This window comes from Talpa europaea (genome assembly GCF_964194135.1).
Source record: "Talpa europaea genome assembly, chromosome: 3".
NCBI classification, from domain to species: domain Eukaryota; kingdom Metazoa; phylum Chordata; class Mammalia; order Eulipotyphla; family Talpidae; genus Talpa; species Talpa europaea.
In genome coordinates, this window is record NC_140069.1 from 51471923 (window position 1) to 51499534 (window position 27612).

The 27612-nt window shown below is 36.5% G+C and overlaps 1 protein-coding gene across 1 annotated transcript in view; it reads left to right on the plus strand.

The window, feature by feature from the left end:
* The window catches only part of CPA6 (carboxypeptidase A6), a gene marked incomplete at both ends in the record, with an annotated part of 280492 nt that overhangs the window by 224138 nt on the left and 28742 nt on the right, over positions 1-27612 (plus strand). The window contains 2 exons of the mRNA XM_084230452.1: positions 8364-8474; positions 8956-9046. Of these exons, the coding sequence (XP_084086578.1) occupies positions 8364-8474; positions 8956-9046 (202 nt within the window). The remainder of the gene's footprint in view (positions 1-8363; positions 8475-8955; positions 9047-27612) is intronic.

A 27612-nucleotide genomic window follows, 5' to 3' on the forward strand; every position in this document is an offset into this window, starting at 1 on the left:
CCAGCTTTTCCCTAACCATATATACTTAAGGAGATAAGGAGATTTCTTTAGATAATAAAATTCTTGTTCAGCTAGACACATTAATAAATATAAATGTATGAACAAAAAACTGCAAGGAGAAATATGGAAAAAATTGTATTAGCTAACATTCTGTTCCTTTTTCTCCTCATTTGGTTGGACATATGATTTAGTGGAAAGTAATTCTGTTTTTTTCTATCAACTAATACCATAGCAGCGATTTTTATTAACTTGTTTACTTTCCTGAGAATAGTTCAATCCATCTTTTAAATTTCAAGTTCTTGGATTTACATATGAGGGGGGAGTTATATCTGGTAACCTGGATTCCCTAGTTCAACAAAATTAGTTTTAACATGTGATGAAAATGCACGATTCTAATAGCAACCTTACAATTCACTCATTCCATGTAAAAGGAATATATATTCAGTTTCAGCATCTTTCTCTGCTAGGCATTTTTATAGTTATCAATCTGCTGTTCAGAGTCTAAGCTTTTTTTGGCACCTGTTCGGCTGGATAACTAACATTTATGTTTCAGGAAGAAGGAAAAAAAATGGTGCTTTACAGGGGAAGCAAAAAGTGAATGTGTCCAAGTAGAAGTGAGCAAAAGAAAAAGCACTTACTATTGACAGAGAATTATAGGTGTAATTTTAAGAATTGCTCCTAGCAAGTAGAAAATACATAAAAATATGCAACTTTTAGTTAAGGGCCTTCTTAGCAGCCTAACTCTACAAATATAAATTTTGTCATTGCTTTAGTTACAACCGTCCGCAAACAATTTTAAATACTTATGTGGGGTTCAAATTGAGTGGAATAAGTATAAATGAAAAGTGTACAATGACAAGCAGGTTACTGACTATCTCAGGGCTAATGAAATGTAGTTAAATTTATTAAGAAATAAAAGATGAAAGTAGGGTGCAAAGCTGGGCACTAAATGCAAAGTCAACCTGCTATGTAACCTGGAAAGCAAAGTCAAGTTGGAGTAGAACCATGAATCTTTGATGTTTGGGGGAAAAGAAAAGATTGGTATTGACAATGAGATAGTATTCTGGTAGGAGTACTATGTTTGTTTGATATTTTGCTGAGTAACAATAATTGTTCTGTGTTTGAATAGAATCTCAAGGAATACCAGGATAGAGTGAGTTAACACAGTGATCTCCGTTTTTGTCACATCACAAATGCTCATAGTCATTACCTTTCTATTACCTTATGCTAATGGCTTTTGTGCCCTTGAATATTATAATAGTGATCAAAATATCTGTTCAGTTAAGGCTCGCTTTTGATTATTGTCATGGAAGCCTGAATTTGAAAGAATAAAAATAAAAAATACCTCATGAACTTGCTATCTGCTCTGTTCCTAATTAAACTATAATAAAGATTATCTTCTTGTGCTGTGAAAATAAATAAAACCTAATATAAACATTATAATTTCAATGTTGTAAAACAGTTTTCTGAGAAATATACTAAATGGTGTTTATGTTTTTCTGAATTTTCCAAATTTTCTATACTAAAACTAAACCAAACATTTTTATTCATTTCCTTTTTTATTTTTAATTGACAAAATATTTGGATACCCCCCATGAGGTATCACCACTGTAGTGCACCCACCATCAAATCATCCATAATCCACCACCATCATCCATTGTTTCCTTCCCTCTTTTGAACCAAATCTTTATTAAAAATAAATTTCACCCAGCAAAAAATGAGTACTTTATCTCAAATTAAACACCTTTTTGCTTAAATCTTATATTCCTATTGGCATTTTAGTATCAGAACTTGAATTCTATTTAATTCAGTGACAGAGCAAATATAAAGCAAGGATTTATGAAATGATGCCCTGCAAGTAAATTGGAACTAAATTAGTCTGAAATGGAAGGTACTTCCAGACTTTGAAGACGTATAAAATACAGGTAGATATAATGTAATCCTGTTATAGAAAGGCAATGAGATGAGGAGGGAAACAGAAGGAGGGAAGTAGGTACGGTGAGTGAGGGGGAGAGAAAGAAACAGGGGGAGAGAAGGTGAGGAGGGAGAGGGAGAGAGGGAGAGAGGGAGAGAGAGAGAGAGAGAATGAAAGCTTCCTTAGCTCTCCCAGGTAAGCCTCACTCTTCCTCTGTGCTCTCTATAATGTGAAACTTCATTCTTTCTGGCCCATCCTGGTGACACTAGAAAGTCACCCCTGTTACAAAGCATGACTCCTGTACTTTCTTTGTGGTAGATAAATATTCTTATACAATAGATTTTAATAATGGTACAAAGTTGTTCCTGGTCTGTTCTGTTGATCATGTAAAGGTGACCAACGATTGTTATTAGGCTATGTCAATATAAAAGTTCCAAAAATGTGAAGTGATGTTGGGAAAAAGTAAAGTGGACAAGCAACTAATATATTCTTCATGGTAACACAAAGCATTTCAAATATTTATAACTCACTGGAAAATATAAATTAATAGAGAACATTTTTCAATCTTCACCTACTGTTAGAGTAATCAATCTCTGAGTGGTTCTGTTCTATGGGTAAGTTGACTATGTTTAGAAATAATTAGGTTTTATAAGATTAGCATATTATTTTCCAATTCTCCACCCTTCATTCACAGAACTTCTGCTTATTATTTTCAAACATTTAATTACCATCTTGTATATAACAAACTTCTCAAATATCTTTATTGATTAAGCTTCCTTTTCTAGTTTCCCTAAAAACACTCCAGCTTTAACTCGCCTCATATAGAATTTTAAATCTCTATTTTGTGTTGAGAGTCTACCCACTTTGATGCTGCCACCTTTTTCCACCCTAAATAATTTTACTCCACTCTAGTTTAGGTGAGGATATTAGCCAGTTAGATCTATGACTGCCCCCTTCCTTTGACCTCAGCTGTAACATCCCTTTATTGAATGTGTGATTATTTTTAGGTCTTCTGTAGTGATTCAATAAGAAAACAAAAATAATGGAAAATTTAAAGGTTTTTTAAAAAAATAAAACAGTAACACCTATTCTGGGGGGGGAAAAAATGTCATCAATATTCCAGAACATCCTGGAGCACTAATAAAGCAAACATTCAGCCAAATAAAACCAGTAACAGTGACAAGGAGGGACTTTGTCACACCACACAAAGACTTAAATATTTGTAAAATTTCTCTTCAAGTGTAACCAAAGTCTATTTGGTGAAATCTGGTAGCTGGTATATGGTCATGTATATACATAATTGGAAGCCAAAATAGTCTTTGTAGGTGGTGAACACCAAATGTTTCTTTTTTTTTTGTCTCTATTATTAAATTCATAAATTCCCTAAACTGTTGCCAAACATAGTATTGCCTAGCCGAAGATAATTTTCAAACCTATATCTTTTAATTTAAAACCAAAACCCACTTTAGTGGGTTTAACTTTATTGTTAAAATGAATTGAAGGTGAGTGTAGTACCGAAAGACTGCCACACTGAGGCGTGTGGTGCATTGTTTTGTTGCAGGCTTTCAGAGCTGGACTACATGCATCAATCTTCCTCATAAGCAACAACAGTAGTCAAGAAATTAAACTTGTGAAGCCCAGATGGAACATGATGGGTTGGCATCCCCTTTTCTGTTTGTATGGGTGGTATTAATTGATTACTAAAAATACCCAACCTATTAGAAGGAAAGCACACTCCTATGGTCTGTATAGTTATCATGTTAGAATAGCTGCAAGTAAAACATCAGATGGTCATCTTTATTCTAGAAACTCCACCTAAGCTATAAAAAAGAAATGATCTATTACTTAAAACACTCATGCAAGGAGATCTCTCAGTTATTCTATTCAGTATTTAACAGCCATCACATTGTAACCAGATGGAGAATGGCTACAATTCTCAGACAGTTATAAAAATCACAAATACAGCATATGTAATACAATGACACCCTGTTTGTCAGAGAAAGAACACGTCCTGACAAGTCTTAGAAATTAAATCCACTCCAGAATAGAATATTTGTGAACAGCTTCCTCATTTCATTTACTATTTGTCAATGGCCTTGAAATACAGAAAACAAAGTTGACATATCCATAATGACAAGGTTTTTAACACAATTCTACATGATTAGGAAGACATACAAAATTTTTAGTAAGAATCTAGATGTAACATAATAAACTTAATGTACTAAACACAAATAGACTCCATACCCAATAATTAGAGAATGCATATTCTTTTTGAGCAAAAGTGGAACATTTCCCAAAAATGAGTATATGTTAGATGGCACAAGCAAAGTTTAATAAATACCCAAGAATCTGTGTCACATAGATCATATTCTCTGATTATAATGCAGTTGATAGAATTTATAAAAATGTAACTTTAAAAATAAACCTCATGTATTTTAAAACATATAAAAATTATAAGTAACTCATGCTTTAAAGGAATCAAGGAAATGTTTCAATATTTACACCTGAATGAAAAAAAAACTATTATATATTAAAACATATATAATACAGCTAATGCAGTTTTGAAAGGGAATTTATAGTTTTTAGTAAATGTACTAGGAAAGAGTGAGATCCCCAAAATAATAAGCTAAGCTTTCAACTAAAGAAATGAATAGGAAGAAGAGAGTCAACAAAAGAAACAGAGCAAAAATCAGTGAAACAGAAAGTAAAGATATATAGTCCCTATGGACTATCTTTGTTTCATATTTAATTAATTTCTGCTCTAGGCCTATATGGTTTACTTCCCAAATAGAGGGGTATAACTGATGTCAAAACCAGGCAAGGACAAAATAAGAATTTATAGGCCTGCCTATCTCACACAGTAATGTAGAATCCAGTCAATATATTAAGAAAACATATCATAACCAGATGGGTTTATCCTCGGAAAACAAAGATATTTAACAATAGAAAATTGTTTTTGAAATTTATTGTAACAACTCTATGCCTATGTTAACACTTGATGAAAGATTACTTGCTAAAAAAGTCAACATCCATTAATGTCCAAATTATAAACAACAACCTAATATAGAAAAAAATATCTTTAACATGCTCAACCTTGATTTCAAAATTAATATGAAGAGAGAAGGGTCAAAAATAGCCAAGAGGATTTGAAGTAGAATAACATAGGGAGACATCCTACTATATTCCATAGATTCAACATAAACTCTGGTATGCTTCAATATATGGGTATAAACTATACTTTCCACAAATGGAAACTTAAGTTTGACAGAGGTGGCATGCTAATTCATTGGGAAAAAGACAAACCATTCATATGAATACAGTGGTGCAATTGGTTTTCTATAATGGAAAAATAACAAATTCCAACCTTATATCATATAAAAAAGTCACTTGTAGGAGGTTTAGTGCCCACATGTGAAAGACAATCTTTTGAAGAAAAATAGAGAATAATATATGATTTTAAGGCAGAAGTGGATTCTTAAAGTTATACATTAATGATAAAATTAAAAATTTATGTTCAATAAGGATATGATGAAAAAAGGAAGCAATAAACTACAAGAAGGTAGATGTTTGTGATGCATACTCCCAACATAGGATTTATATCCAGAATTTAAAGTTAAAGAAAGTTTAATAGAAAAATGTGTAAAACTACAAGTGAGCAATTTATAGAATGGCTTATCATTATATACATGTTGAATGTAATTTATAATCAGGGCAATGTGAAGAAAAGCAACAGACACAATTTTAATCCTTTCAAACTTTTTAAAATTAAAGACCTAACAATTCCAAAGATTAGTAAGGTTACAAAGAAATAGAAACACTCACTGCATCTGAAGAGTATTTACTGATTTAAAGAGAAAAAGCACATTGTAGGAGAAATATGCATAGGATATTGATTGCAAAAGTGTAACAGTGAACTACCCAAAGCAACCTAACTGCCCATCAACAAAATAAGGAATTGATATATTGGGAATTTACCTGTAATGGAATACCATATAGCAGTGAAGATGAACGAATCTGCAATTTATTGTCAAATACATAATGGCTGGGGAAAAGCAAATTAAAGCAGCATAGATTTGATTTGTATCTCAAAACATACAACCAATATTATATATTGTTTGTGAAACCATATATATGTACCAAAATATAAAACCATGTTTTATATTGGCAAGGGTATGAAGAAAAGGGAGCTCTTAGGCCCTATTAATGGGAATATAAATCAGTGCAGCTACTATGGGAAAAATTATAGGGATTCTTCAAAAAATTAAAAGTAGAACTATCATATGATCCAACAATTTCACTTCTGGGTATTTATCCAAAAAAAAAAAGGAAAACAGTAATTTAAAAAGATATATGCACTCCTGTGTTCATTGAAACATTATTTAGAATAACCAGCATATAGAAACAAACTAAGTGAACATCAATGGATGAGTGAATAAAAAAATACGTGATAGGTAGATAGGTAGGTAGACAGACCACATATGAGTTTGTGTGAGATCATATAAATATGATATATTTATATTAATAATTATATATAATTATATGTAACATATTATAATTATATGTAACATATTATAATTATAATTATAATCACCTTGGTGGAGGAGAAAAAATGTGATCCGGGAGTATTGAAAAGGAAGTTTTATTTTTATTTATAATGTTTCAATTTAAAAAAAATTTTGATATATATGGCAAGATATACTTTGCGAGCAATACATGTAATATTCTTTACTTTTTCTATTTGCTTTAAATGTGATTTTTTAAAGGAAATTAACACTGTTCTTTTAAATACATAAGTATGATGATCACTTGCTTTGTAGAGGAGAAGGCAGGATATGAGAATGCTCCCCTTCACATCTCAAACATAGTTTGGCACTTAGGTACTACATCACCCAGGCTTGGAAAAGGTGAGAGACTTCCCCAAGTTGGACTGAGACAAATGAGCTATGTCCCTGATGCATGGAAGGGAAAGAGAAAAATTACCATGACTTTTTCCTGCCTCTTCTTGTTCCTACCACCCCTCTTGCCCTTGCCATGCTACCCCAGCTTTGTTTCTTTCCATATATTCATTCTTATTCTCTAGAGTATCATAAAAAGCTGCCTATCTTAAGGTAGGGATGTAGCTAGCCACATAGCTGTCTCTGCCATTCTTAACAGAAGACTTCCGCCAAATATTGGGGAACCTCTATTTATTAAAAGAAAACAAAATTCTACATTATCTACTATTGGTCATAAAATAGGAATTTTCCTCTAGTCTGAGGCATTCAGCAGCTAATAGGACTTCAAGTGTATTTGGCCAGCAAATGATTACTGAACCTTAAACAAAGAAGAACAAGATAATGTATTAATGTTTATCAACTTGTGTTATTCCCTTAGATAATTAAATTATATTTAATAAAATGGTGTTTACTCCTACATATACTTCCATATTTTTACTATTAATAGTAATGTAGTGATAGTTTCTGATAATAAATTCTATCATTGGATTGCTATGAATAAAATTCACACCATGTAAAAACACAGAATGCTGCTTATGGTGTGCTCAGAAATCCTACTTAACTAGATATAAAATAAGACTGAAATTTAAGTATTAAATTTTCCAAGGCAGTATATACATAATTTAAGAACTCCCTTACTTTGAATTGTGCTTTTAACGTGTTAAAAACTCATACAATCTAAATGAGTATAAAATGAAAGGTAATTCTTCCCCTAGCCCTCCCTCCCCGGAGGCACCCATGGTTACAAGTTTCCTAAGTGTCCCTCTAAGATATTTACACATAGTAGACAACCACACATCAAAAGAATTTTTGAAAAAGTCCACTAAATAAAAATATTTCAAAATATCTGTATTCTTCACTTAGCAAATCCAATGCTTTTCTATTTGAGACCAAACATAGGTGGACTTGAGGTCAGACACCATAGAAGTAAAACCAAATCACAATAGCCAAGTTTTCAATGGTGCCACAATAAAGATGATAGTGATATTGTATTGCCATTAAAGTTTTTAGATAAGTCAGGAAAGAAGAAAAGGGTGTTCAGGCAGGAAGTTCCAGGACTTGAGTACAGTATCAATTAGACCTAAACAAGGGACTACATAACTAACCTGAGTTACAAAGTAAGTATATATCGATATATTTAGGTCTTTTGGTCCAAAATTGAAAGAAAACTGAAACCTGATTATACAAAGAACATCAAGTGCTTGCTTTCTTAATTAACCTAAAATGTAGCCAGATCTGAACTACGGATGTTTTGCCAGCTTTGTTAAATGTTACCAATAATACAAAATTTTAGATAAAAATCTCAATAGAGAGTATGTAGCATCAAAAAATATAATTATTAGCTTGTTACTTTTTAACCTAACATATTTGGTATTTCTCACAAATAGAATTTTTAATACTTCTTTCTAAATATGTTTTTGGAATCAATTTGTAAGGAAAATGTTGGTTTTTAGGTGCTTCTAACATATAAGAGTGATCCAACCATGAGGAAAATGTTTAATCATTTGTATTTCTACATCATGCCTGTTTTCAACGTTGATGGATACCGTTTCAGCTGGACCAATGTAAGTCATTTTTTCTATCGTATCGAGACTGGATAAATTAGGAAACAGCCATAGAACAGGAAGGCAGCTCAGTGGGCGGCCAATCTAGACATTTCAGAGCCACAAAAGAGCCCTCTACTCCTCCCCAAATCATAGCAACTTTTGGGTTTTGTTTACATGTGTGAGCTTTCATAGCACTGCATGTAAATAAAGATTTCTCCCTCCAAATAAAATGCAGAAAAATCACTAGTCAAGCCCAGGTCAATTTCACCTATGAAAAAATGAAGCCAAGATAAGGTAAAAGACAAGTGTGTAGCAGCAATTGGAGCGTGAACCTGGGTCTCTGTTCTGAGATGTGTCTATTGGATGTATCCTTGGTTGTGTTTATTTCTAGAAGAGCTCCCGCCTCTCATCAGTGATTTATGCACTGATGAAACTACTAAACTGCATGTGAATAATCCTTCATGTATTTTTCTGCACCCATATTGTTTATGACACATAGGATCGATTTTGGAGAAAAACAAGATCAAAGAACTCAAGGTTTCGCTGCCGGGGAGTTGATGCCAATCGTAACTGGAAAGTGAAATGGTGTGGTAAGTTGGGGACTAACTCACTTGGATTCAGATCCCAAGCTTTCACTCTGAGAAGTGATGAACCTAGTAGGACACCAATGTCAGACTGATATTTTTCTATATGTACAAACCTAATGAGAAAACCCCAGATATGCACAATGCGGCTATAATTTGCAAGCGGATAGGATTAAAAAAATGCATAAATACCAGGGATTTAAATGTGTCAATCCAATTCTGAAAATTGAAAGTTTAAACACAGCTGCAAAAACAGAAAACTGAGGAATATTTGTCATTCATAAAACTAAAAAAGGAACTGTGGCTTGTGGCATAAATCTGGTTAAATGTTTTCTGTTTTTTTTTTAAGGGCTTATATTTTATGTACAGTTCAAGGTTTTATTTTGACCTGTATCACAAAAATTTCACCCTATAAATGTCATTGCATGGATTTTTATTGTCCATATTCATACCAATTCCATAATGAGAGTTGACTAGAAATAATTGTACTTCATCAAATTCAGGATAACAAATTGTTTTCCTGAAAATATTAATTTACACTTGTAATCAGGCAGTATATCTAATTAGAGTGTAGGATTATAATTCCTTCACCATTTATTTCCTTGGCAACATGAAAAGAAAAAAAAATAGTATTCTATATTAATATTGATGTCAGTTTGCTTGGGAATGTAGCACAAAGCAGGCTACATCTAAGGCTAAATACCGGCAGGAGACCCGATAGTGATAGCCAACAAGTGCCATAAGGGAAAGTTGAAAAGAACTTTAAAGAGAGAGGCAAGAGGCGCTCACCTGATCGGGCCTAGGGCAACTGGAAGCCATTCCCTCATGTTGTAGGGCCCACCAAAGAGTAGCCTGGGCCTGAGTCCCTCAGTCCGTGTAGGACACCCAAGCAGTCACCGAACACCAACTCCCCTCAGAAAAACAGAGCTTGTAAGAGCATGAAGATAGAGAAACTGGAGAAATCTTACTGATGCCAAGAAAAGCCCCACATTGGGAACCAAAATGATGTAGTTTCACAGTTAGTGCGGGGTCCTTGGGTTCGCTCTGGGAAAAATTTCACCAGAGCTCCCATTACAGCAGCACGCGGAGAGTTTCCCAGGCGGGTTTCTCCATGAGACAGAGATGTTAGTTATAGTTAAAGAACAGGTTTATTAGGGAAAGGGAAAGGGAAAGGGACAGGTTTGCTGAGCGAGGCCTGCATGGTTCCAGGTGAGCGGCCTTGAGAAGCGCTACCTCCACTGAGGGAGGTCAGTGAGGAGAAGTCCCCAAAAAGTACAGATCATGGGCAGGCAGGGAGGCTGCTGCCCTGCAGAGGAGAGAGTTGGTAAGAAGAAGCACCCACATAGTCATAGGTGGGCAGATGAGTGCTGCCCCATTGTGAGGGCTGCATTAGGTTTTATCATCTTCAGGGAGGGGCTTATCTTTGTCAGTGGATGATTTGTGCCATTGACACTCCCTATAGAAGTCTGATAGTTTCTAGGTGTTGCACCTCCTGATCCGTGCATTGATGCCTAAGGGTCTTGGTTTCTATAACTGGGTTCATGGATTATGCTAATCCCTTCTACCCCTACCACCTTGTGTGGTTAGGTTCTTGACCTTGTATCTCCTTTCCAGTTTTTCTATTCTTATCCTCCATCAATATGACTTTTCTTCAGTGATTCTGAGATTAAATATGACTATTTCACTGACCACTTTCATTTCTTCTGACTTTTACCAAAACTTATTTAACTGATGCACATCTCCTGTCTTTTGGCTAATGGATAATAATAAACTCTCCACTGGATGGTGATGTTGTTACAAAAGCTATACTTATTTTTTACTAAGTTTATTGAAGGAACATTGATTTACAACAATCAGTTTAGGAGTATAGGCTCAAATCTCTATAAATGAATGCTAGCACACCATGCCCACCCCCAAAGCCCCATAACTTTCTGCATACACCATTGGGCCCCCTCCCCCATGTGCTCTTCATTGCTCCATTCTGGTTAAGTTCAGTTCTAAAATAGTATTGCAAGTGTTTTAGTTTGATTTTTGTATACATTTCTTTATATTCCACATATGAGTGAAATTATATATTTGTCTTTCTCCTTCTAACTTATTTCACTTAGCAAAATCCCCTCCAGTTCTATCCATGTTGTTATAAATGGCAATGTTTCATCTTATTTTAATATAAATAGTATTCCTTTGTGTGTGTGTATACACATCATCTTTATCTATTCATCTGTCCTTGGGGATTTCTGTTGTTTCCATAACTTCACTATTGTAAAAGTGTAACAATGAGTATGAAAAGTGCATGTAAGCCTTTGAATTAGTGCTTTTGTAATCTTTCAGTATAACTAGGAGAAGTGCTACTGGATTGTATAAATCTAATTTAAGGTTTTGAGAAAGCTCCAAACTGTTTTCCACAGGGGTTGGACTAGTCTATACCGACCCTGTAAGAGGGTTCCTTTCTCTCCACAGCCTCACCAACACTTGCTGCTTCTGGTCTTTTTTGATACGGGCCATTTCACAGATTGTTGCTCTAAAGTCTTCTCCTGATAATTTGATTAATTCTGTTGTACAGGAATTGCCCCCATTATTTTTTCTTTACCCACTGACTGAATTCCTATGTCTCCACATTTTGTTTGATGCTCTATAATTACTTTCATGGATTGTTAGGCTGCTTCTTCCCAGTTCTGCTGTAATGGCGTTACATGAGAATTTTAGGTCCCAAGTTATTGATTTAGGATGTTGATCTTAGAAGCTGTGCTTTCTGTTGTTGGATTGGTTGAAATCCATCACCAACCAGTATGATTAGATCTCAAGAGCCAACATAGGGTGATAATCCAAGAACCAACATATAGGGTATGGACTGGAGAGGTTGAGGTTGTAGAGGTTGCTGCAGTAGAGAGCCAAGGGCACAAGCCTCCCTCAATGCTACAGCAACTTGAGCTGAAAGAGAGATCTGCAAGTCACCATCTGATCAAGGCAGATCAAAGAATTCTCCACCAGTGGTCCATTCCCAGAAGTCCTAAATTGCATTTGACCTTTGAATTGCAAACTAGTTCTGATAATCAACAGGTTTTGTTGGCAGTGCCTTTCCCCTGAGGCTCCAGCAATAGCAGAGTAGCCAGAGGGCTCTATATGCTTTGGCCAAAGGCAGGTACCATAGGAGGTTGCAGATTATAAGTAGTTGCAGCAGTTAGACTGCCAGATAACAGGCCCAGCCACCAGAAGGGCTGGTGTTTATTGGAACAAGCAAACTAGATACCAGCAGTTCGAGTGCCATGGGTTCATTGCCTGCCCAGCAATCTGTGATCTCTGAGGAGGTATGTACTCAACTCATTATAGTAGGTTAGGAGCCTCTCAGACCTCCAACCTATCTGCCAGCAGCCTCAGATGCATCAGCATCCTGCTCTCCCAGCAGTCAGTGTACTTTCAGGAAGCTGGCACTCACCCAGATGCAGTGGGTTAAGAGCTCAGGGAAGCTCCAGGAGCCTAGGCAGGGGAGAAGAGGGTGCCTTTTGGGATTGCAAGCTAGTTACCCACAATGCCCTGTGTGTCAACTAATTGCCTGTCCAGCACCCAGGAAGATCCAAGGGAAGAACATATGAGAGAAACCTCAGTGAAAAAGTAGATGAAAGTAGTTAGAACTCTGGCTTATGTAGCCTCTTCAATGAAGAACAATGAGTTTAAGAGAAATGACAGGATAAAGGAAAGCAGTTTTAGGTTTTAAGGGGCAACAAACTGTGGGAAAGTAAATATATATGGGAGGAAAATAATGAATATGTTTTATTTGCAGAGTCCTCTGGTACCATCTCCGGGCTGTTAAAAATTTGGCTCCAGTAAAAAAAGAATTTATATCCTGTAGTTAGGCAGTTAGGCAAAAAGGGGGAGAGTTTTTCCTGAATTTTCTGCTTAATTGCCTTCAGTTAAAAAAAAATTGTATATCAAAGAGGCAGATTTAGGAGTGGCATATTCTGGTTTCCTTCACTAGTATTACACTTGGCAGCAGCAGAGAGGGGAAGAAGTATTATTAAAATGTGGTTTTAGGAAGGTGACCTTGTACAGAGATCTCCCATAGCTCCTTCAAAATATTGATACTTGGGCCTCTCTGGTGGTGCAGGAGATTAAGATGCAACCTATGAAGCCATCCATAACCACTGCAGCACAAGTTCAATCCCCAGCCAGGTTGCTACCCACATGGTGCAGGAGACTCTTGACTTGCCCGCTGCTCCCCTCAGCAGTGTATTTCAGTCAATCTGCCTCTTCTGTTCCCCACTCTGTCTCTGGTGAATCCTCCTACCCCCACCACCACCTCTGATCTGTTCCCCAGTTCTTATATGCATAAATAAATCTTTAAAAAATATATTGATACTTAAGAAATGTAAAGTCTTACATTAGCCCCTTAGAAAGGAAGTCTATCACAAATCCACTCATTCTATGTCGCTTTGGCTTTTGTGTTAGATGCCACTCCTCCCATCCCCTCTAGTGTCAGACAGAATAACAGTATGAACTTAGGTCTTTTCCACACATGCCTCCAGAAGATTCCCTCAATCAATTAGAATTGTCAAAGAAGAAAAAGTTAGAGCAGGAAGAATATGACTAGATTATTACAGATACGGTTTACTATTATCATTGATTTTACCTATGATTTGGGTGATCTGGGTTGTTGTTGTTGTTTTTAAGTTGTTTTATTTATTCACTTGTGTCAGTTTTTTTAACCACCAGACCCAAGCAGACCTGCATATATTTAAAGGTATGATTTGAAAGGACGTAGGGGGGAGAAAGGTTGGCATGTTTTGAAGGAGGAGGGAATGTGTAAGCCATTCAAAGTTAGGAGCCTAGTAGAATGTTAGCCTATTTTAAACATGAGAACATAATGTTGAGGCTATGAGAAAATACATACCTCTGTGCTCTAGCCAAAAATCCTATACTATAGCAATTTTTAAATATATATGTAAACAATGTTCATCTAAAGAAATAGGCTTGACATTAATGTAATATCTGCATTTATTCAACAGGACAAATAAAAGGAATACTGTAATCTGTTCAAATTATATCTTCTTAGTTTGGACCTTATTTCCTTGATTTGATGATATATAATGTTTCTTTTAATCTATCAAATTCATAATACCCACCTAACAGGGTTTTTATAGGGATTAAATAAATCTACACAGGTGAAAAGTCTAATTTACTCCTAACTTCAAACAGTAATGTAAATATCAATAACCCATCCTTCTTCCCTGGCATCCCAGTCAATTCAGAGCCTCAGGCCAATTGAGAAACAACCTCTTTCATTCCAAAGAGCGTTGTGATGCTGTGCCCTAAGTTTAAGTGTTTGCACTTATGGGAGTAGAAAAAGTATTATATTAATACTTTTAAAGTATTACTATAATGTGTTATTGTTGACAACTATTTAGATTTAGAAACATTTTTTCTTCCACCTGGACTGAGCACAAAATTTCTTCACATTAACTTCTGAAGACTACGAACTGTGTTAAAAATTTCTTTTATCCCCCCTCTGAAAGTATTTTGCATGCTCCTATGTACATGTCCCATTTCACTAGTTGGCAGGAACCAGGTAGGACCTACATATCATATGAATTATGCCCACAATCATCTGCATTCAGTGAGTGGGTAACTGAGCCGAGTAACACTAGCAAGCCAGTGAGCTCTGCCTGTGCAAAGTTAGATTCTTGTTTATATCCAGTTACAAATGAGCGTCTTGCTCCCCTTTGTTCTTCTTTTACCCAGTTTGTTTCATTTATTCATAATACCTTCTTTGATTTCTTCGTTTCAACTGCAATGCCAACTGGAATTCCTTTGATTTTTCCCGGTTTTGAATCATTCAGATTCTTTGTGTGAGTCAGCACTCAAGATATACAAGGGATTATGTCAAGTGTCAGTAGTAAAATGACCTCAGTAGATTGTTGTAAGGGATACTGAGATGCTGGCAGCATGGCTGGGACCATCTCTCTCCCTACAAGGTCTCCTGAGTAGACTCAGCTCATCCAGCAACCTCAGATTCATCCCTCCATAGCTATAAGTTTAGTTCAGGGGACAGTAAACCTCACTGAGGGACCCACTCTTATGTGAAGGACATAGTGATCTAAGTGAAATGCATAAGTGTATCTTCAAATAAACACCCATAATAGAAATGCCAAAGACTACTGAAAGCACTGTGGCATCAGTACTAAACTGAAAAAAACAACTGTTTCTTTCTCTAAGTCTCAAGTGTGTGTCTCAAATATAAATAGCAGAACATAAAACTGTTTTTTACCATGAAAATTCTATGGACTCCCTTATGACAGTGTTGTATTTTAATGTATTCAAAGCAGGGTAGACACAGTTTTGAGTATACACGTTAAACAGGTACATTTGCCTTTTCAGCACATCATAACTCCCTGAGGGGGACTCCCGATAGTGAAATGAACATCATTGCTCTCAAAGTCCAACAGAGGTACTCGATAAGTCAGACTAGTAGAGGAAACCAAGAATATCTAAGTTCATTCATTCATTTGCCAAAGTTAAGTAAGCACATAATTTCTTCTAGGTTTTGTTTTGTTTTTTCCCTTCCTTTATGCATTCTTTTTAGACACTACAGTGAGCACTAGTTTTTCAAAATTGGAGTAAATCTAGTATAGAGGCAAAAGGGTTGGATGACATCAATACTTAGCTTTAATCCCTGAATAATTCGTGTGCCTCTGTGTAAATTACTCCCAGAATAAGAGATATATGCAAATCACATATTTATTAGGGACTTGTATTCAGAATAGTGAAAGAACTCCTAAAACTCAATAAAAAGATAAATAATTCAATTTTAAACTACAAGATAATTTCTCCAAAGAAGATATACAAATGGGAATGAGCACATGAAAAAAATCGCTGAAGGTAACACTTTCTATGCACTAAAACATAATTTTTAAAAAATGCAATAACAAGAGAAGTTATGGGAAAATTGGAACACTCATACCTGCAAGTGAGAATGTAAAATGATGCAGCCACTTCGAAAAAGTGATAATTCCTCAGAAAGCTAAAGATAAATTTACCATATAACCCAGCAATTCCATACCCAAGAGAAATAGAAACAAGTCCACACTGACCTGCATATGAATGTTCTCAGCATTGTTTATAATAGCTAAAAAGTGGCAACAACCTAAATGTCTATCAACTGAAGAAAAAATTAATAAAATGGAGTGTATCCACACTATTATTTAGCCATAAGAAATAATGAAGTACTGATACATGGATGAACCTTGAAAGTGTAACATTAAGTGAAATATACCCATCACAAAATACTATCAAATGTGTATGATTCCCATTTATATAAAATGTCTAAAATTGGCAAATCCATACAGAGAGTAGATTACTACTAGCCAAGTATTAGGGAGAAGAGGCAATGGAGAATAAATGCCAATGAATAAAGGATTTCTTTGAGGGATAATGAAAATATTTTGGAATTAGATAGTGGTGATGGTTGTGAATATACTAAGATCCACTGAATTTTACACTTCAAAACAATGAATTTTTATGGTATGTGAATTATAGCTCAATAAAACTGTTATAAAAATTTTTAATCAATGATGCATTTATGGATTCTTCTGCAATACCAAGGAAAACAAGAAAAAGCAACATGACTCCATCAAATGAAAGTTTATGCATAGCCCAAGAAAGCTTCATTAAAATAAAAAGGCAACCAGAACTACTGAATGGGAAAAGATACGTACATGATGGTATGGTACAAAAAATGAAATTTTTCTATTTGTAAAAACATAAATTTGAAGGGATTATGCTAAGTTAAGTAAGTCCATAGGAAAAAGTCAAATACCATGAGAATTCAAAATATGTTCAATATAAAAAATGAAGTAACTGACAAAGCAAAAACAAATCCCTAGACTCTGACAAAAGAATGGAGGTTACTAAAGGGGAAGAAGGTGGAGGGTGAATGGAACAGGTATAAGAGATGGATTGGATGATGGTGGATAATAACTATACTTTGGTGGTGGCCATAGTGTGGTATGCACAATTGTCAAGGTGTGAAGCTGTAAACCCGAAACTTTACAGCATTGTAAACCAACATAATGGCAATTTAAAAAGGTTTCTTTAATGACTATTTCGAAGAAAGCCACATAATGAAATAAGCAATTGTTTTTTGAATACTCAGTTACATAACATTGTAAATTAGGTATAATGTAGAGAAAACCATATGTTATAGAAGCCCAATGATACATACCCTTTTCCACATATGCCCATCTCCTGCCACCACCCCCTCTACCAAAAGTAAAAAACGGCATCTGTTTTGGTTGTGTAAAAATTTTGATAGATCACCTGAGGTGAAAAGAGAAACTACCACATACTGGCTGTTTTTAGACAATGCTGTGAAACAATGATCCCTGGCTATTTTCTGTAAGAATAGGTTCCTCCACCTGAGGGCTTTGGTTTTGAGGAAGCTATTTTAGCTAATAACCTGAGCTTAATTGCTATAAAATGGGGAATTTCAGGGACTAAATTCTGTAGAGAAGAAAAAGTAAAGAAACATTGCTAGAGTATCTAGATAGTGACTTTGCAACACAGAGATATTTAATGAGGACTTACTTTAATTAGATTTTGCTGTGAAGTATGTAAGTTCTCTTCAGTGTTCCTTAAGTATAATCTGTCTCATTTACTAAAGCTTTTTGAAATTGAATTTGCTATTTGGGGGTGTAAGGAAGTGCTGAGTCTAGCCTCTAGTTAATCTCAGGAAGAAAAACTAAACTACATCCAATTATCAGAGGCATGGAGCTCACAAACCAAGATGTACCATCTTATAAGACAGTGAATTTCTGACATTGAAGGTATATAGATAAGAGTCTAGATCATTTTTGGCAGCAAAGTGATGTACAGGTGGAATTAAACCCAACTAGATAGTCAGACTAAATTCTTGCCACCTCCATTGAGGTGAGTCTATACATTAATCCAATTTTGAATGAAAACAAAAGTATTGAATACTTTCTATACCGCGAAGTGCTGTAATTCGATCAGAAAGTCCTGAAAAATTTGATGAATCCTTATACAGTTCCCAAGGAATTATTTAGAATTCTGAAGAAATACAAAGGGAAACTCTGTGCTTATCTTAGTTCTTTATGACCAATTTAGTCATAATTAGTAAAAAGTTATACTAGTCACCTAAAATCTTCTGTAGAAGTTGGTAGAGAAATGTTAAAAGTAGAGACATCAATGGGTTAAGTTATTATGTTTAATTGGGCATTTTATAAAGTGAGGAAAGAGCACAAAATCCTAGAGTTATAGAAATTGAAGTCATATAGGATTCAACTATTGTTGAATATGAATAACATTTTTTAAGGAGTCATTATGTGCCAAGCATGTGCTAAATGCTACAGATGAATTTCTCCTAGGTAGACGCTGTGATTATCCCTGTTTTACTGATAAAGAAATTGAGATCCAGGGAAATCAGGAAATTTTAATATGAATCATTACTCTAACTTCTTAGGAATCCACTTTGTTATAGAGTTCAATAATGTTTAGCTGGTAAAGAAGAAGTAGGTGTATTGCTGCTTTCAAGATTCTCTGTCTTTGCTCCTCAACAGATTATGTTTCTAGGCGTGGATATCTGAGTTTTCTCTGCTTACAGTTCATTGTACTTGTTGGATGTGTAGATTCATATATTTCATCCATTTGGGGGACTGTTTGATCATTAATTCTTCAACTATCCTTCTGATTCCTTCCTTAGTCTCACCTCTTTGTGGAATTCTCATGACCCACTTGATGGTCATACACATCTCTTCGTCTCTGTTCATGTTCCTCATCCCATTTATGGTCTGCTTCCCACATCATTTAAATTGTCCTATCTAAAAGTTCACTCACTGTTTCTTCTGTATTTTTCAAATTTGCTGTCGGAAATAATCCAGTGAATTTTTCATTTCAGCTATTATATTCTGCAGCTCTTAAATGTTTCCTTCGTATAAGTTTATCTTTTAGGATAGTCTAATTTTCCTAATTTTCTTTATGTCTGCCCCTATTTTCCCCATTTTTTAGCTATTTAAATATACTTATGCCATTTTTAATGTTTTCCCCCAGAAAATCTGAGGTCTGACTTCTGTAAAGATGATTCCTGTCAATTTATGTTGCTCCTTAGCATGGACTATATTTTCCTGTTTCTTTGTATGACTTATGATTATTTGTTTTATCCAAATTTATGATATTTGGGAGGGAAGGAAGGTGAGAAGAATGGGGGGAGAGGGAGAGAGAGAGAGAGAGAATAAGAAGAGGGATTCTCCAGATGCTTTCTAATGTTGGGTCACCTCCTACCATGCAAGTAGCTTAAATTTACATGTCATTTAGTTCTTCTTAGAAGACTTAAATTTAAACTACTTTCATGGTGGTGACCCAAATAAGGGACCTGGAAAATTATTGCCCTCCCACAAGATATAAAATAATTATAATAAAGTAAAAATCAAAATCAACAAGCAACTATAAACCAGAGACACACTATTGGGAGGGGGTGCGGGGAGAGGGAATTAGGATCAAAATAAGGGGGGTGGATCCCACACCAATGCGTACAACACATTCCTTCCAAGTATTGCTTTGGTAGTGCCCAGCACCTCAAAAAAAAAAAAAAAAAAATTTGACTAAAAATTAGAAATAAAAATTAGACTCAAATATTTAAATGTTTCCTTAGAAAAATAGTTTGGGTTTTACAGAACCGAATGTATGTCTTTAGGCATCTTTAACATTGATATCTTCTCTTTATTAAAGTATATATATTTTTTCCATATGTTCACCAAAGGGAGATACATGTTCAAATACCCACAGGCAATTCAGATAAAGAGGAAAAAAAGGGGTGTGTGTAGTGCCAAGATGGCACATAGCAGGATCACTATGATCTGGCAGACCGGGTAACGGAGGAGTCCTGGAGCCCTCAGTGGCTTTCTCAGGCCTTTATTGAGCTTTTACATGTTGTGCAGCAACCAGGTATACAGCAGGCAGGGATGCTGGGGGGAGGGGGGTCAGGAGGCTGGCAGGTCTCCAAGCGCCTGGCAAGTGTTCACTCTGGGCTTCTCTGGCCTCTTTCTCTCCTTCTCTCTCCTGCCTCTTCCTTCTGCTTCTCTTGGCAGATATCTCCATACTGAGCCATGGCCCACAGAAGTGAACAACACAGCCTACAACAATGTAACAACTGCAGGTGCCCATCAGGCAGGGCAATCCTAATCGTGGGAGGGCAGAAAAGACTGAAAACCATAAAAAAAAAAAAAAAAAAATAAGGGGGGTGGGAATTGTATGGGGAATATAACCAAGATGAAAATGCATACATTGTGCAAAAATGAATGATGTAAAAAATATATAAAATAAATTTTAAAAAATAAAATTAAAATTAAAAAAATTTGCATGTCATGATTATGGTCAGGTATATGATTATGGATTCTACAGGGAGAAATTTTTTCTTCCCAGCCAGAGCTTGGCATCTTCCCACACAGGCAGGTATTTTTGCAGCCAGGACTTTGTTGGAGAGCCTGGCTGACAGCTCAAGGGGTTAAGTCTCAGCACTATGAAGCTATCAGCAGCCACTGCAGCAAGATTTTGATTTCTAGCCAGGGATAGCTCCCACATGGTGCAACAGACCTCTCCTGTCTCGCCTGCTGCTCCCCTTAGCAATGTATTTCGGTAGATCTGCCTGTTCTGCTCCCCACTCTGACTCTGGTGAATTCTCTCACCACCCACACTTCTGGCCTACACCCCAGTTCTTGTATGCATAAATAAATAAATCTTTAAAAAAAAAAGACTTGGAAATATCCATCACCTTTTGAGAGTCCCACGTGTATGGTAAGCTCTTCCTCCTTCCTGCATATGTGGACTCAAATCCGCAGCCACTGAAACAAGCAGCCACTGAAACAAGCCTCCAAGATCTGCAAACTCCCCCAAAATAGTTGCAAGTTTTGCTTCAGCTTCAACCAGAATTTCTCATCCAAATTCCCCCTTCATATTTGTTCCCTCAGGAACATTTTTGAAAACTGTGCTATGCGTTTAAAGTGATTAACTGAACATTTAGAACTGTTTGTAGCAGAACTTATTAGTGTCAGCCACAATTCTGCCATATTGCCAGAAAACCTAGCTATCATTTTAGACAATAACACAATTTGAATTAGTGTTGGTCTGACTTCTTGATGGTGATTTGAAGACCTTCTATCATCACCACAGTTGTCTAATACAATCAAATCTGTCCCTGTTCATACAAATGCTACCGATGTCAGGCAACTTTCATGCTGGCTGCCTCCCACAAGATATAATACCACAAAAGCATTAATATTATTTCAAACTAAAATCATAAAGCTTTAAGATATTTCTTACTCTTATTCCAAATGTTGTCTGATAAATGCTTGTTTAATAGTTCTTTTGATATTTGAGATAGATGACTATACAAAAACTTAAGAAGAACTTGTTCTTATTGAATTATCTGATTTCGTTACTTCACGTGTTTTATTTTTAAGTTTCTCTTGTCATCAAGTCTGTAAAATATGTCATGGAGAGACATTCTCCAGCCATTCCAACCTCTTTCTAGTGTACCTTCCTGTAATGCTGATGATGCAGTGAAACAGGACGGGTCTCTCTTCCTGCCCCATCAGATAAGCATTTCTCTGTTGCATTTGACAAGTTTGTCATCTTCTTTTCTAAGGAAAAGGAAGGACATCCCTAAGAAAATAAGGAAGTTTAACATGAGGTGTTAAAGCAAGCTGGCACCTACCCACAATCTCTATATGCCTGCACCAAAAGGACATGCCAACCTTTCCTATCTCTCCTCTGCAGACCCTTACCCATCTCCCTTTTGTTTTACTGCTGCCCTCCTTAGTTTGTCGACACATTTAACTACTTTCCTTCTCCTCAAAGTCTGCTTCCTTTTATTGGCTGAGGGAAACTGAGACCTGCGTTCGGTATCACTGAAGCCAAATAGCTACAGGCTGAATTTCCTGGAACCTCATAGGGCTAAGAATCTGGGGGTGATTTAGGTCCTATCATTTTAGTGCCCATGAAACTTAGAACATGGAAGGAAGATGTTCACTTTTCATGGCTTTTACTGCACTGGCCATTCAGTTCCATTGTAGAGTGGTGTATGTGTGTGTTTTTAACTTTTTAAAAATTTAGTTGTTTGAGGCAACTTTCCCATCTGGCTCTCCCTTGAATATGCTGCTTCCTCATCCTAGAAGAGGCAGTAGCTCTCCTGAAAACCTACATCATGCCTCTTGAAGTCATTTGAGAAGAATTAAACTAAAGTTATCTTCCCAAGGGCTCCAAAAGACATTTAATAACCGCATTTTACAAAATAAAATAGTTATGTTAAAAAGAATTTCATAAAATAAAAATAATCCTCTCTGCTTAAACTAGCCATAGTGGATCTGTTAGGGGGAAAGGACGTCCTGAGCTAATTCCATACAGGCTTTGTGGACTCCACCCCACTCCAGACCAAAGCCAAAAGACATTGGGAGAAACAAATCCCATCACCACCAAAGGGAAGGTTGTTGGGACCTGAGGGTGGGGTTAAGCAACCAGGTTTGGTATAAAACCAGACACGTGGGCTTTGGGGGGTTCCCTTTTTTGGCTCTCAGCGCTCTGCCAGCTCTGAGTGCCATTGGGTTTCCAGGTCGGCAAATCTGGTAGGACGCTTAAAAAACTTTATTTCCCTATTTTCTCCCTGAGTTGTACATTTCCTCATTTTCCTTTCCCTTGTAAATAAACCTTTTATTAACCTTTTTGTGTGTGCCTGTAGTGGAGTATAATTAAGTCCCTTTTAAGCACGTGGGTGAGGACCCACACCCAGGCAACCCGTTTTTATATCGGGGCTGCTCCATAACAGATCCTCCGCCTTTTCATGAAACCCCAACCAATACAGCAGATGATCAACATTTCATTTCCCATCCACATCCATTACCTCAGCCAAGAAGTTTACCCTTGCATAAGCTTTGTGATATTCAGTTTAATTTTTTTCTTTATATTTATTATTTCTACTGTCTAACTTTTCATGTTCAATTACCATCTACCATATAATTTTGCCCTTTTAAAATAATATAACTATTAGAAATATTTATAAGTTATTATCTTAACCTTACTCTACTAGATAATATATTATCAATTCCTTTTAGTGGTCCTCTAACTAACTCATCATGCTAAACATGTTCTTTGAAAACTTCATTCTTTCCAGGCTAGAAAATCACAAAGCCAAACTGAAAATACTTGTATTTTTAAAACTTAAAAAAATACAAAAAGCTTTCAATGTCTTCTTTTAGTATTCAAACATTTTCCAGCCATTACACCACTAAAAATAGCTGTTTTATCTTTGTGAAGTTGTACTTAAGTTCTGTTTTTCCTACTCCAAATACTAATTATATGGAAAACTCATTTTATCTCACTGTTTTATATTTCATGTTCCTAACTCAAAACATACCCAAATGCTTTTAAAAATAATATTTTGTGAGCGCGTTCCCGCATCGCCATTTTGCAGCAGGGACCTTTCTTGCTGGAGACTGTGTAAACCCAGCAGAAGGCTCACCGAGGAGACAGAGGTAAGCTGGGAGGCTTGCCCATGCTGGGCGCCTTCTAGCCTGCAGTTCCAGCCAAGAGGGGAGCAGCACCCACCACTGGGGCAGACCTGCGTGCAGGGGAGCGCGTCCCCTGCACCAGCATTTTGCAGCAGGGACCTTTCTTGCTGGAGACTGTGTGAACCCAGCAGAAGGCTCACCGAGAAGACAGAGGTAAGCTGGGAGGCTTGCCCAAGCCGGGCACCTTCTAGCCTGCAGTTCCAGCCCAGAGGGGAGCAGCACCCACCACTGGGGCAGACCGGGTGTGCAGGGGAGCACGTTCCCACATCGCCATTTTGCAGCAGGGACCTTTCTTTGCTGGAGACTTGTAAACCCAGCAGAAGTTCCCCAGAGGAACCAGTGGTGAGCTGGGAAGGTTGCCCAAGATGCTGGCCAGTACCAGCAACACAGTGTCACAAGGACTACGGCAAATTAGAAAACAGGCAGTAGGGAGTAGAAAAACCACATGCAACCCGGCAACTCCTCAGCAAAAAAGCACACCGCAAAAAGAAAACCATCTACCAGATTGCAACGACAGTAACTTGGAAGAACTCCTGAGCCTTCCAGATAGAGAATTTAAAATTGCTGTGATTAAAAAACTGACAGAAGTCATAAAGGAAAACAATGATAAGGGGAAAATAATTAATGACCAGAAGAATGAAATTGAGTCCCTAAAGAGGGAAGTAAAAGAAATGCAGGAGATCAAAGAATTAATGGAGACGCTAAAGAACTCTGGGAAAAGCAATGAAAGCAGAATAGACGAAATGGAAGAACGAATAAGTACTCTTGAAGACACAGAAATAAAAAGAACTAAAACAGAAAAGGAAGGAGAAGTATGAAGGAAAAAGACCAAAGAAAGACTTCGGGAACTATCTGACTCCATGAGGAAAGGAAATATAAGAGTTATAGGAATCCCAGAAGGAGAGGAGAGAGATGTAGGAACAGAGAAAATATTCATGGATATAATTGAAGAGAACTTCCCAAACGCGAAGAAGGAGCTGAAAATTGATATACAAGAAGCAAGAAGAACACCAACTTCCATGACGAAAGGAAAAATACAGCAAGACACATAATAGTAAAGCTCCCAAGAATCCAAGACAAGGAAAAATAATGAAACTAACAAGAGGGAAGAAACAGATAACATTCAAAGGGAAACCAATCAGACTGACATCAGACTTCTCTGAAGAAACACTACGGGCAAGGAGAGAGTGGAGGGACATAGTCAACAGACTCCAAGAAAACAGATGCCAACCAAGAATACTCTATCCCGCAAAGCTCTCCTTCCTCTTTGAAGAAAGAATAAGGACCTTCCCAGACAAACAGAAACTCCAGAATTTTATTACGACTAAACCCCCACTCCAAAAAATACTACAAGGAGTCCTAAAGCCAGAACCTCAGAGGGACGAATAACAACAAAAGAAGGCCAAAGAAAGTTATTAAAAGAATAAATAAAAAAAATCAAAGGAAAGACAAACACAATGGCAAATACAGATGCTAACATATCAATACTAACTCTAAATGTAAATGGACTAAACTCTTCAATAAAAAGACACAGAGTTGCAGGCTGGATTAAGAAACAAAACCCAACCTTTTGCTGTCTCCAGGAAACACATTTAGCTGCAAAAGATAAAAATAGACTCAAAGTTAAAGGATGGAAAACAATTCTACAAGCAAATGGACCAAAAAAGAAGGCAGGAACAGCTATACTCATACCAGATAAAACAGATTTCAAACTTAAAAAGATAAAAAGAGACCCCAGTGGTCATTACATTATGATCAAGGGGACAATACTTCAAGAAGAAATAACACTCATTAACATATATTCACCAAACGAAGGAGCACCAAAATATATCAGACAACTATTGGTATCTCTGAAAACAGACATCAGAGAAAACACATACGTAGTGGGAGACTTCAACACGCCACTATCAACAATGGACAGATCAACAAGACAAAAAATAAGTAAAGACACTAAAGCTCTAAATAAGGACAGACATATATAGAACACTAAACCCAAAAAAATCTGAGTATACATTTTTCTCAAGCGCACACGGATCATTCTCTAGGATCGATCATATACTGGGGCACAAGACAAACATCAACAGATACATCAAGATTGAAATCATACCAACCATATTTTCTGACCATGAAGGCATCAAACTAGAAATAAACCATAAAAAGAAGGCAAGGTAATCTCCTACCTCGTGGAGATTGAAACCTACACTACTGGAAGTCCACTGGACTAACAAGGAGATAAAAGAAGAAATTAAAAAATTCTTTGAATTGAATGACAAGGAGGACACCAATTTCCTAAATGTATGGGATGCAGCAAAAGCAGTAATAAGAGGAAAATATATAGCAATAGATGCTCACATCAAGAAACAAGAAAGTGGGCCTCCCCGGTGGTGCAGCGGTAGAGCGCTGGGTTGCGAAGCTGCCCGCGGCCTCTGTGGCGCCGGTTCGATCCCCGGCTGCTCCCCGGCCACCGGAGGAGGGTCCCACATGGCGCGCAGACCCCTCCTGCCGCCCGCTGCTCCCCTCAGCAGTGTACTTCGGTCCTTCTGCCTGCTCTGCTCCCCGCTCTGGCTCCGGTGAATTCTCTCACCCTCCCGCACTTCTGACTGTACCCAGTACATGTATAAACAAAACAAACAAACAAGCAAACAAATAAATAAAGAAAAACATGCCTCTATTAAAAAAAAAAAATGTTTAAAAAAAAAAAAAAAGAAACAAGAAAGAACTCAAAGAAACAACCTAATCTCGAAGCTCAAAGATCTAGAAAAAGAACAACAAGGAAACCCAAAAACCAGTAGAAGAAAAGAAATAATAAAAACCAAAGCAGAAATAAATGGAATCGAAACTAAAAAAAAAATCCAAAAGATCAATAAAACCAAGAGCTGGTTCTTCGAAAAAATAAATAAAATAGATAAACCCCTAGCCAGGCTCACAAGGGCAAAAAGGGAGAAAGCACAAATAAATAGGATAATAAATGAAAGAGGAGAAATCACAACGGACACAGCAGAAATCAAAAGAATAATTAATAACTACTATGAACAGTTATACGGAAACAAGTTCAACAATCTAGAGGAGATGGACAAATTCCTACAACTCTACAATCACCCAAAGCTAGATAAAGAAGAAATAGAACACCTAAACAGACCAATTACAATTAGCGAAATTGAAATGGTAATCAAAAACCTCCCCAAAAACAAAAGCCCAGGACCTGATGGATTTACAAATGAATTCTACCAAACATTCAGAGATGAATTGGTGCCTATCCTTCACAAACTCTTCCAAAAAATTGAGAAGGAAGGTATAATACCTAACTCGTTCTATGAAGCCAACATTACACTAATACCCAAACCGAACAAGGACAACACAAAAAAGGAAAACTACAGGCCAATCTCCCTAATGAACACTGATGCAAAAATCCTCAATAAAATTTTAGCTATCAGAATCTAACAGTGTATCCATAAGGTAATTCACCACGACCAAATAGGATTCATTCCAGGGACACAAGGATGGTTCAACATCCGAAAATCAATCAACGTTATCCAACACATCAACAAAAAGAAATATAAAGACCATATGATATATCAATAGATGCCGAGAAAGCTTTCGACAAAGTGCAACACCCATTCATGATAAAAGCCCTTGAAATTCTTGGGATACAAGGAACGTACCTCAACATCATAAAGGCCATATACGACAAGCCAACAGCCAGTATCATTCTCAATGGTGAAAAGCTGAAAGCAATTCCATTAAGATCTGGAACAAGATAAGGATGCCCACTCTCACCACTGCTTTTCAATATAATACTGGAAGTCCTAGCCAGAGCAATAAGACAAGAGAAAGACATCCAAGGAATCCAAATAGGAAAAGAAGAAGTCAAACTATCACTATTTGCAGATGATATGATAATATACATAGAGAACCCCAAAAACTCCATAGAAAAACTAATTGAACTCATCAATCAGTTCAGCAAAGTGGCAGGATACAAAATCAACATGCAAAAGTCAGAAG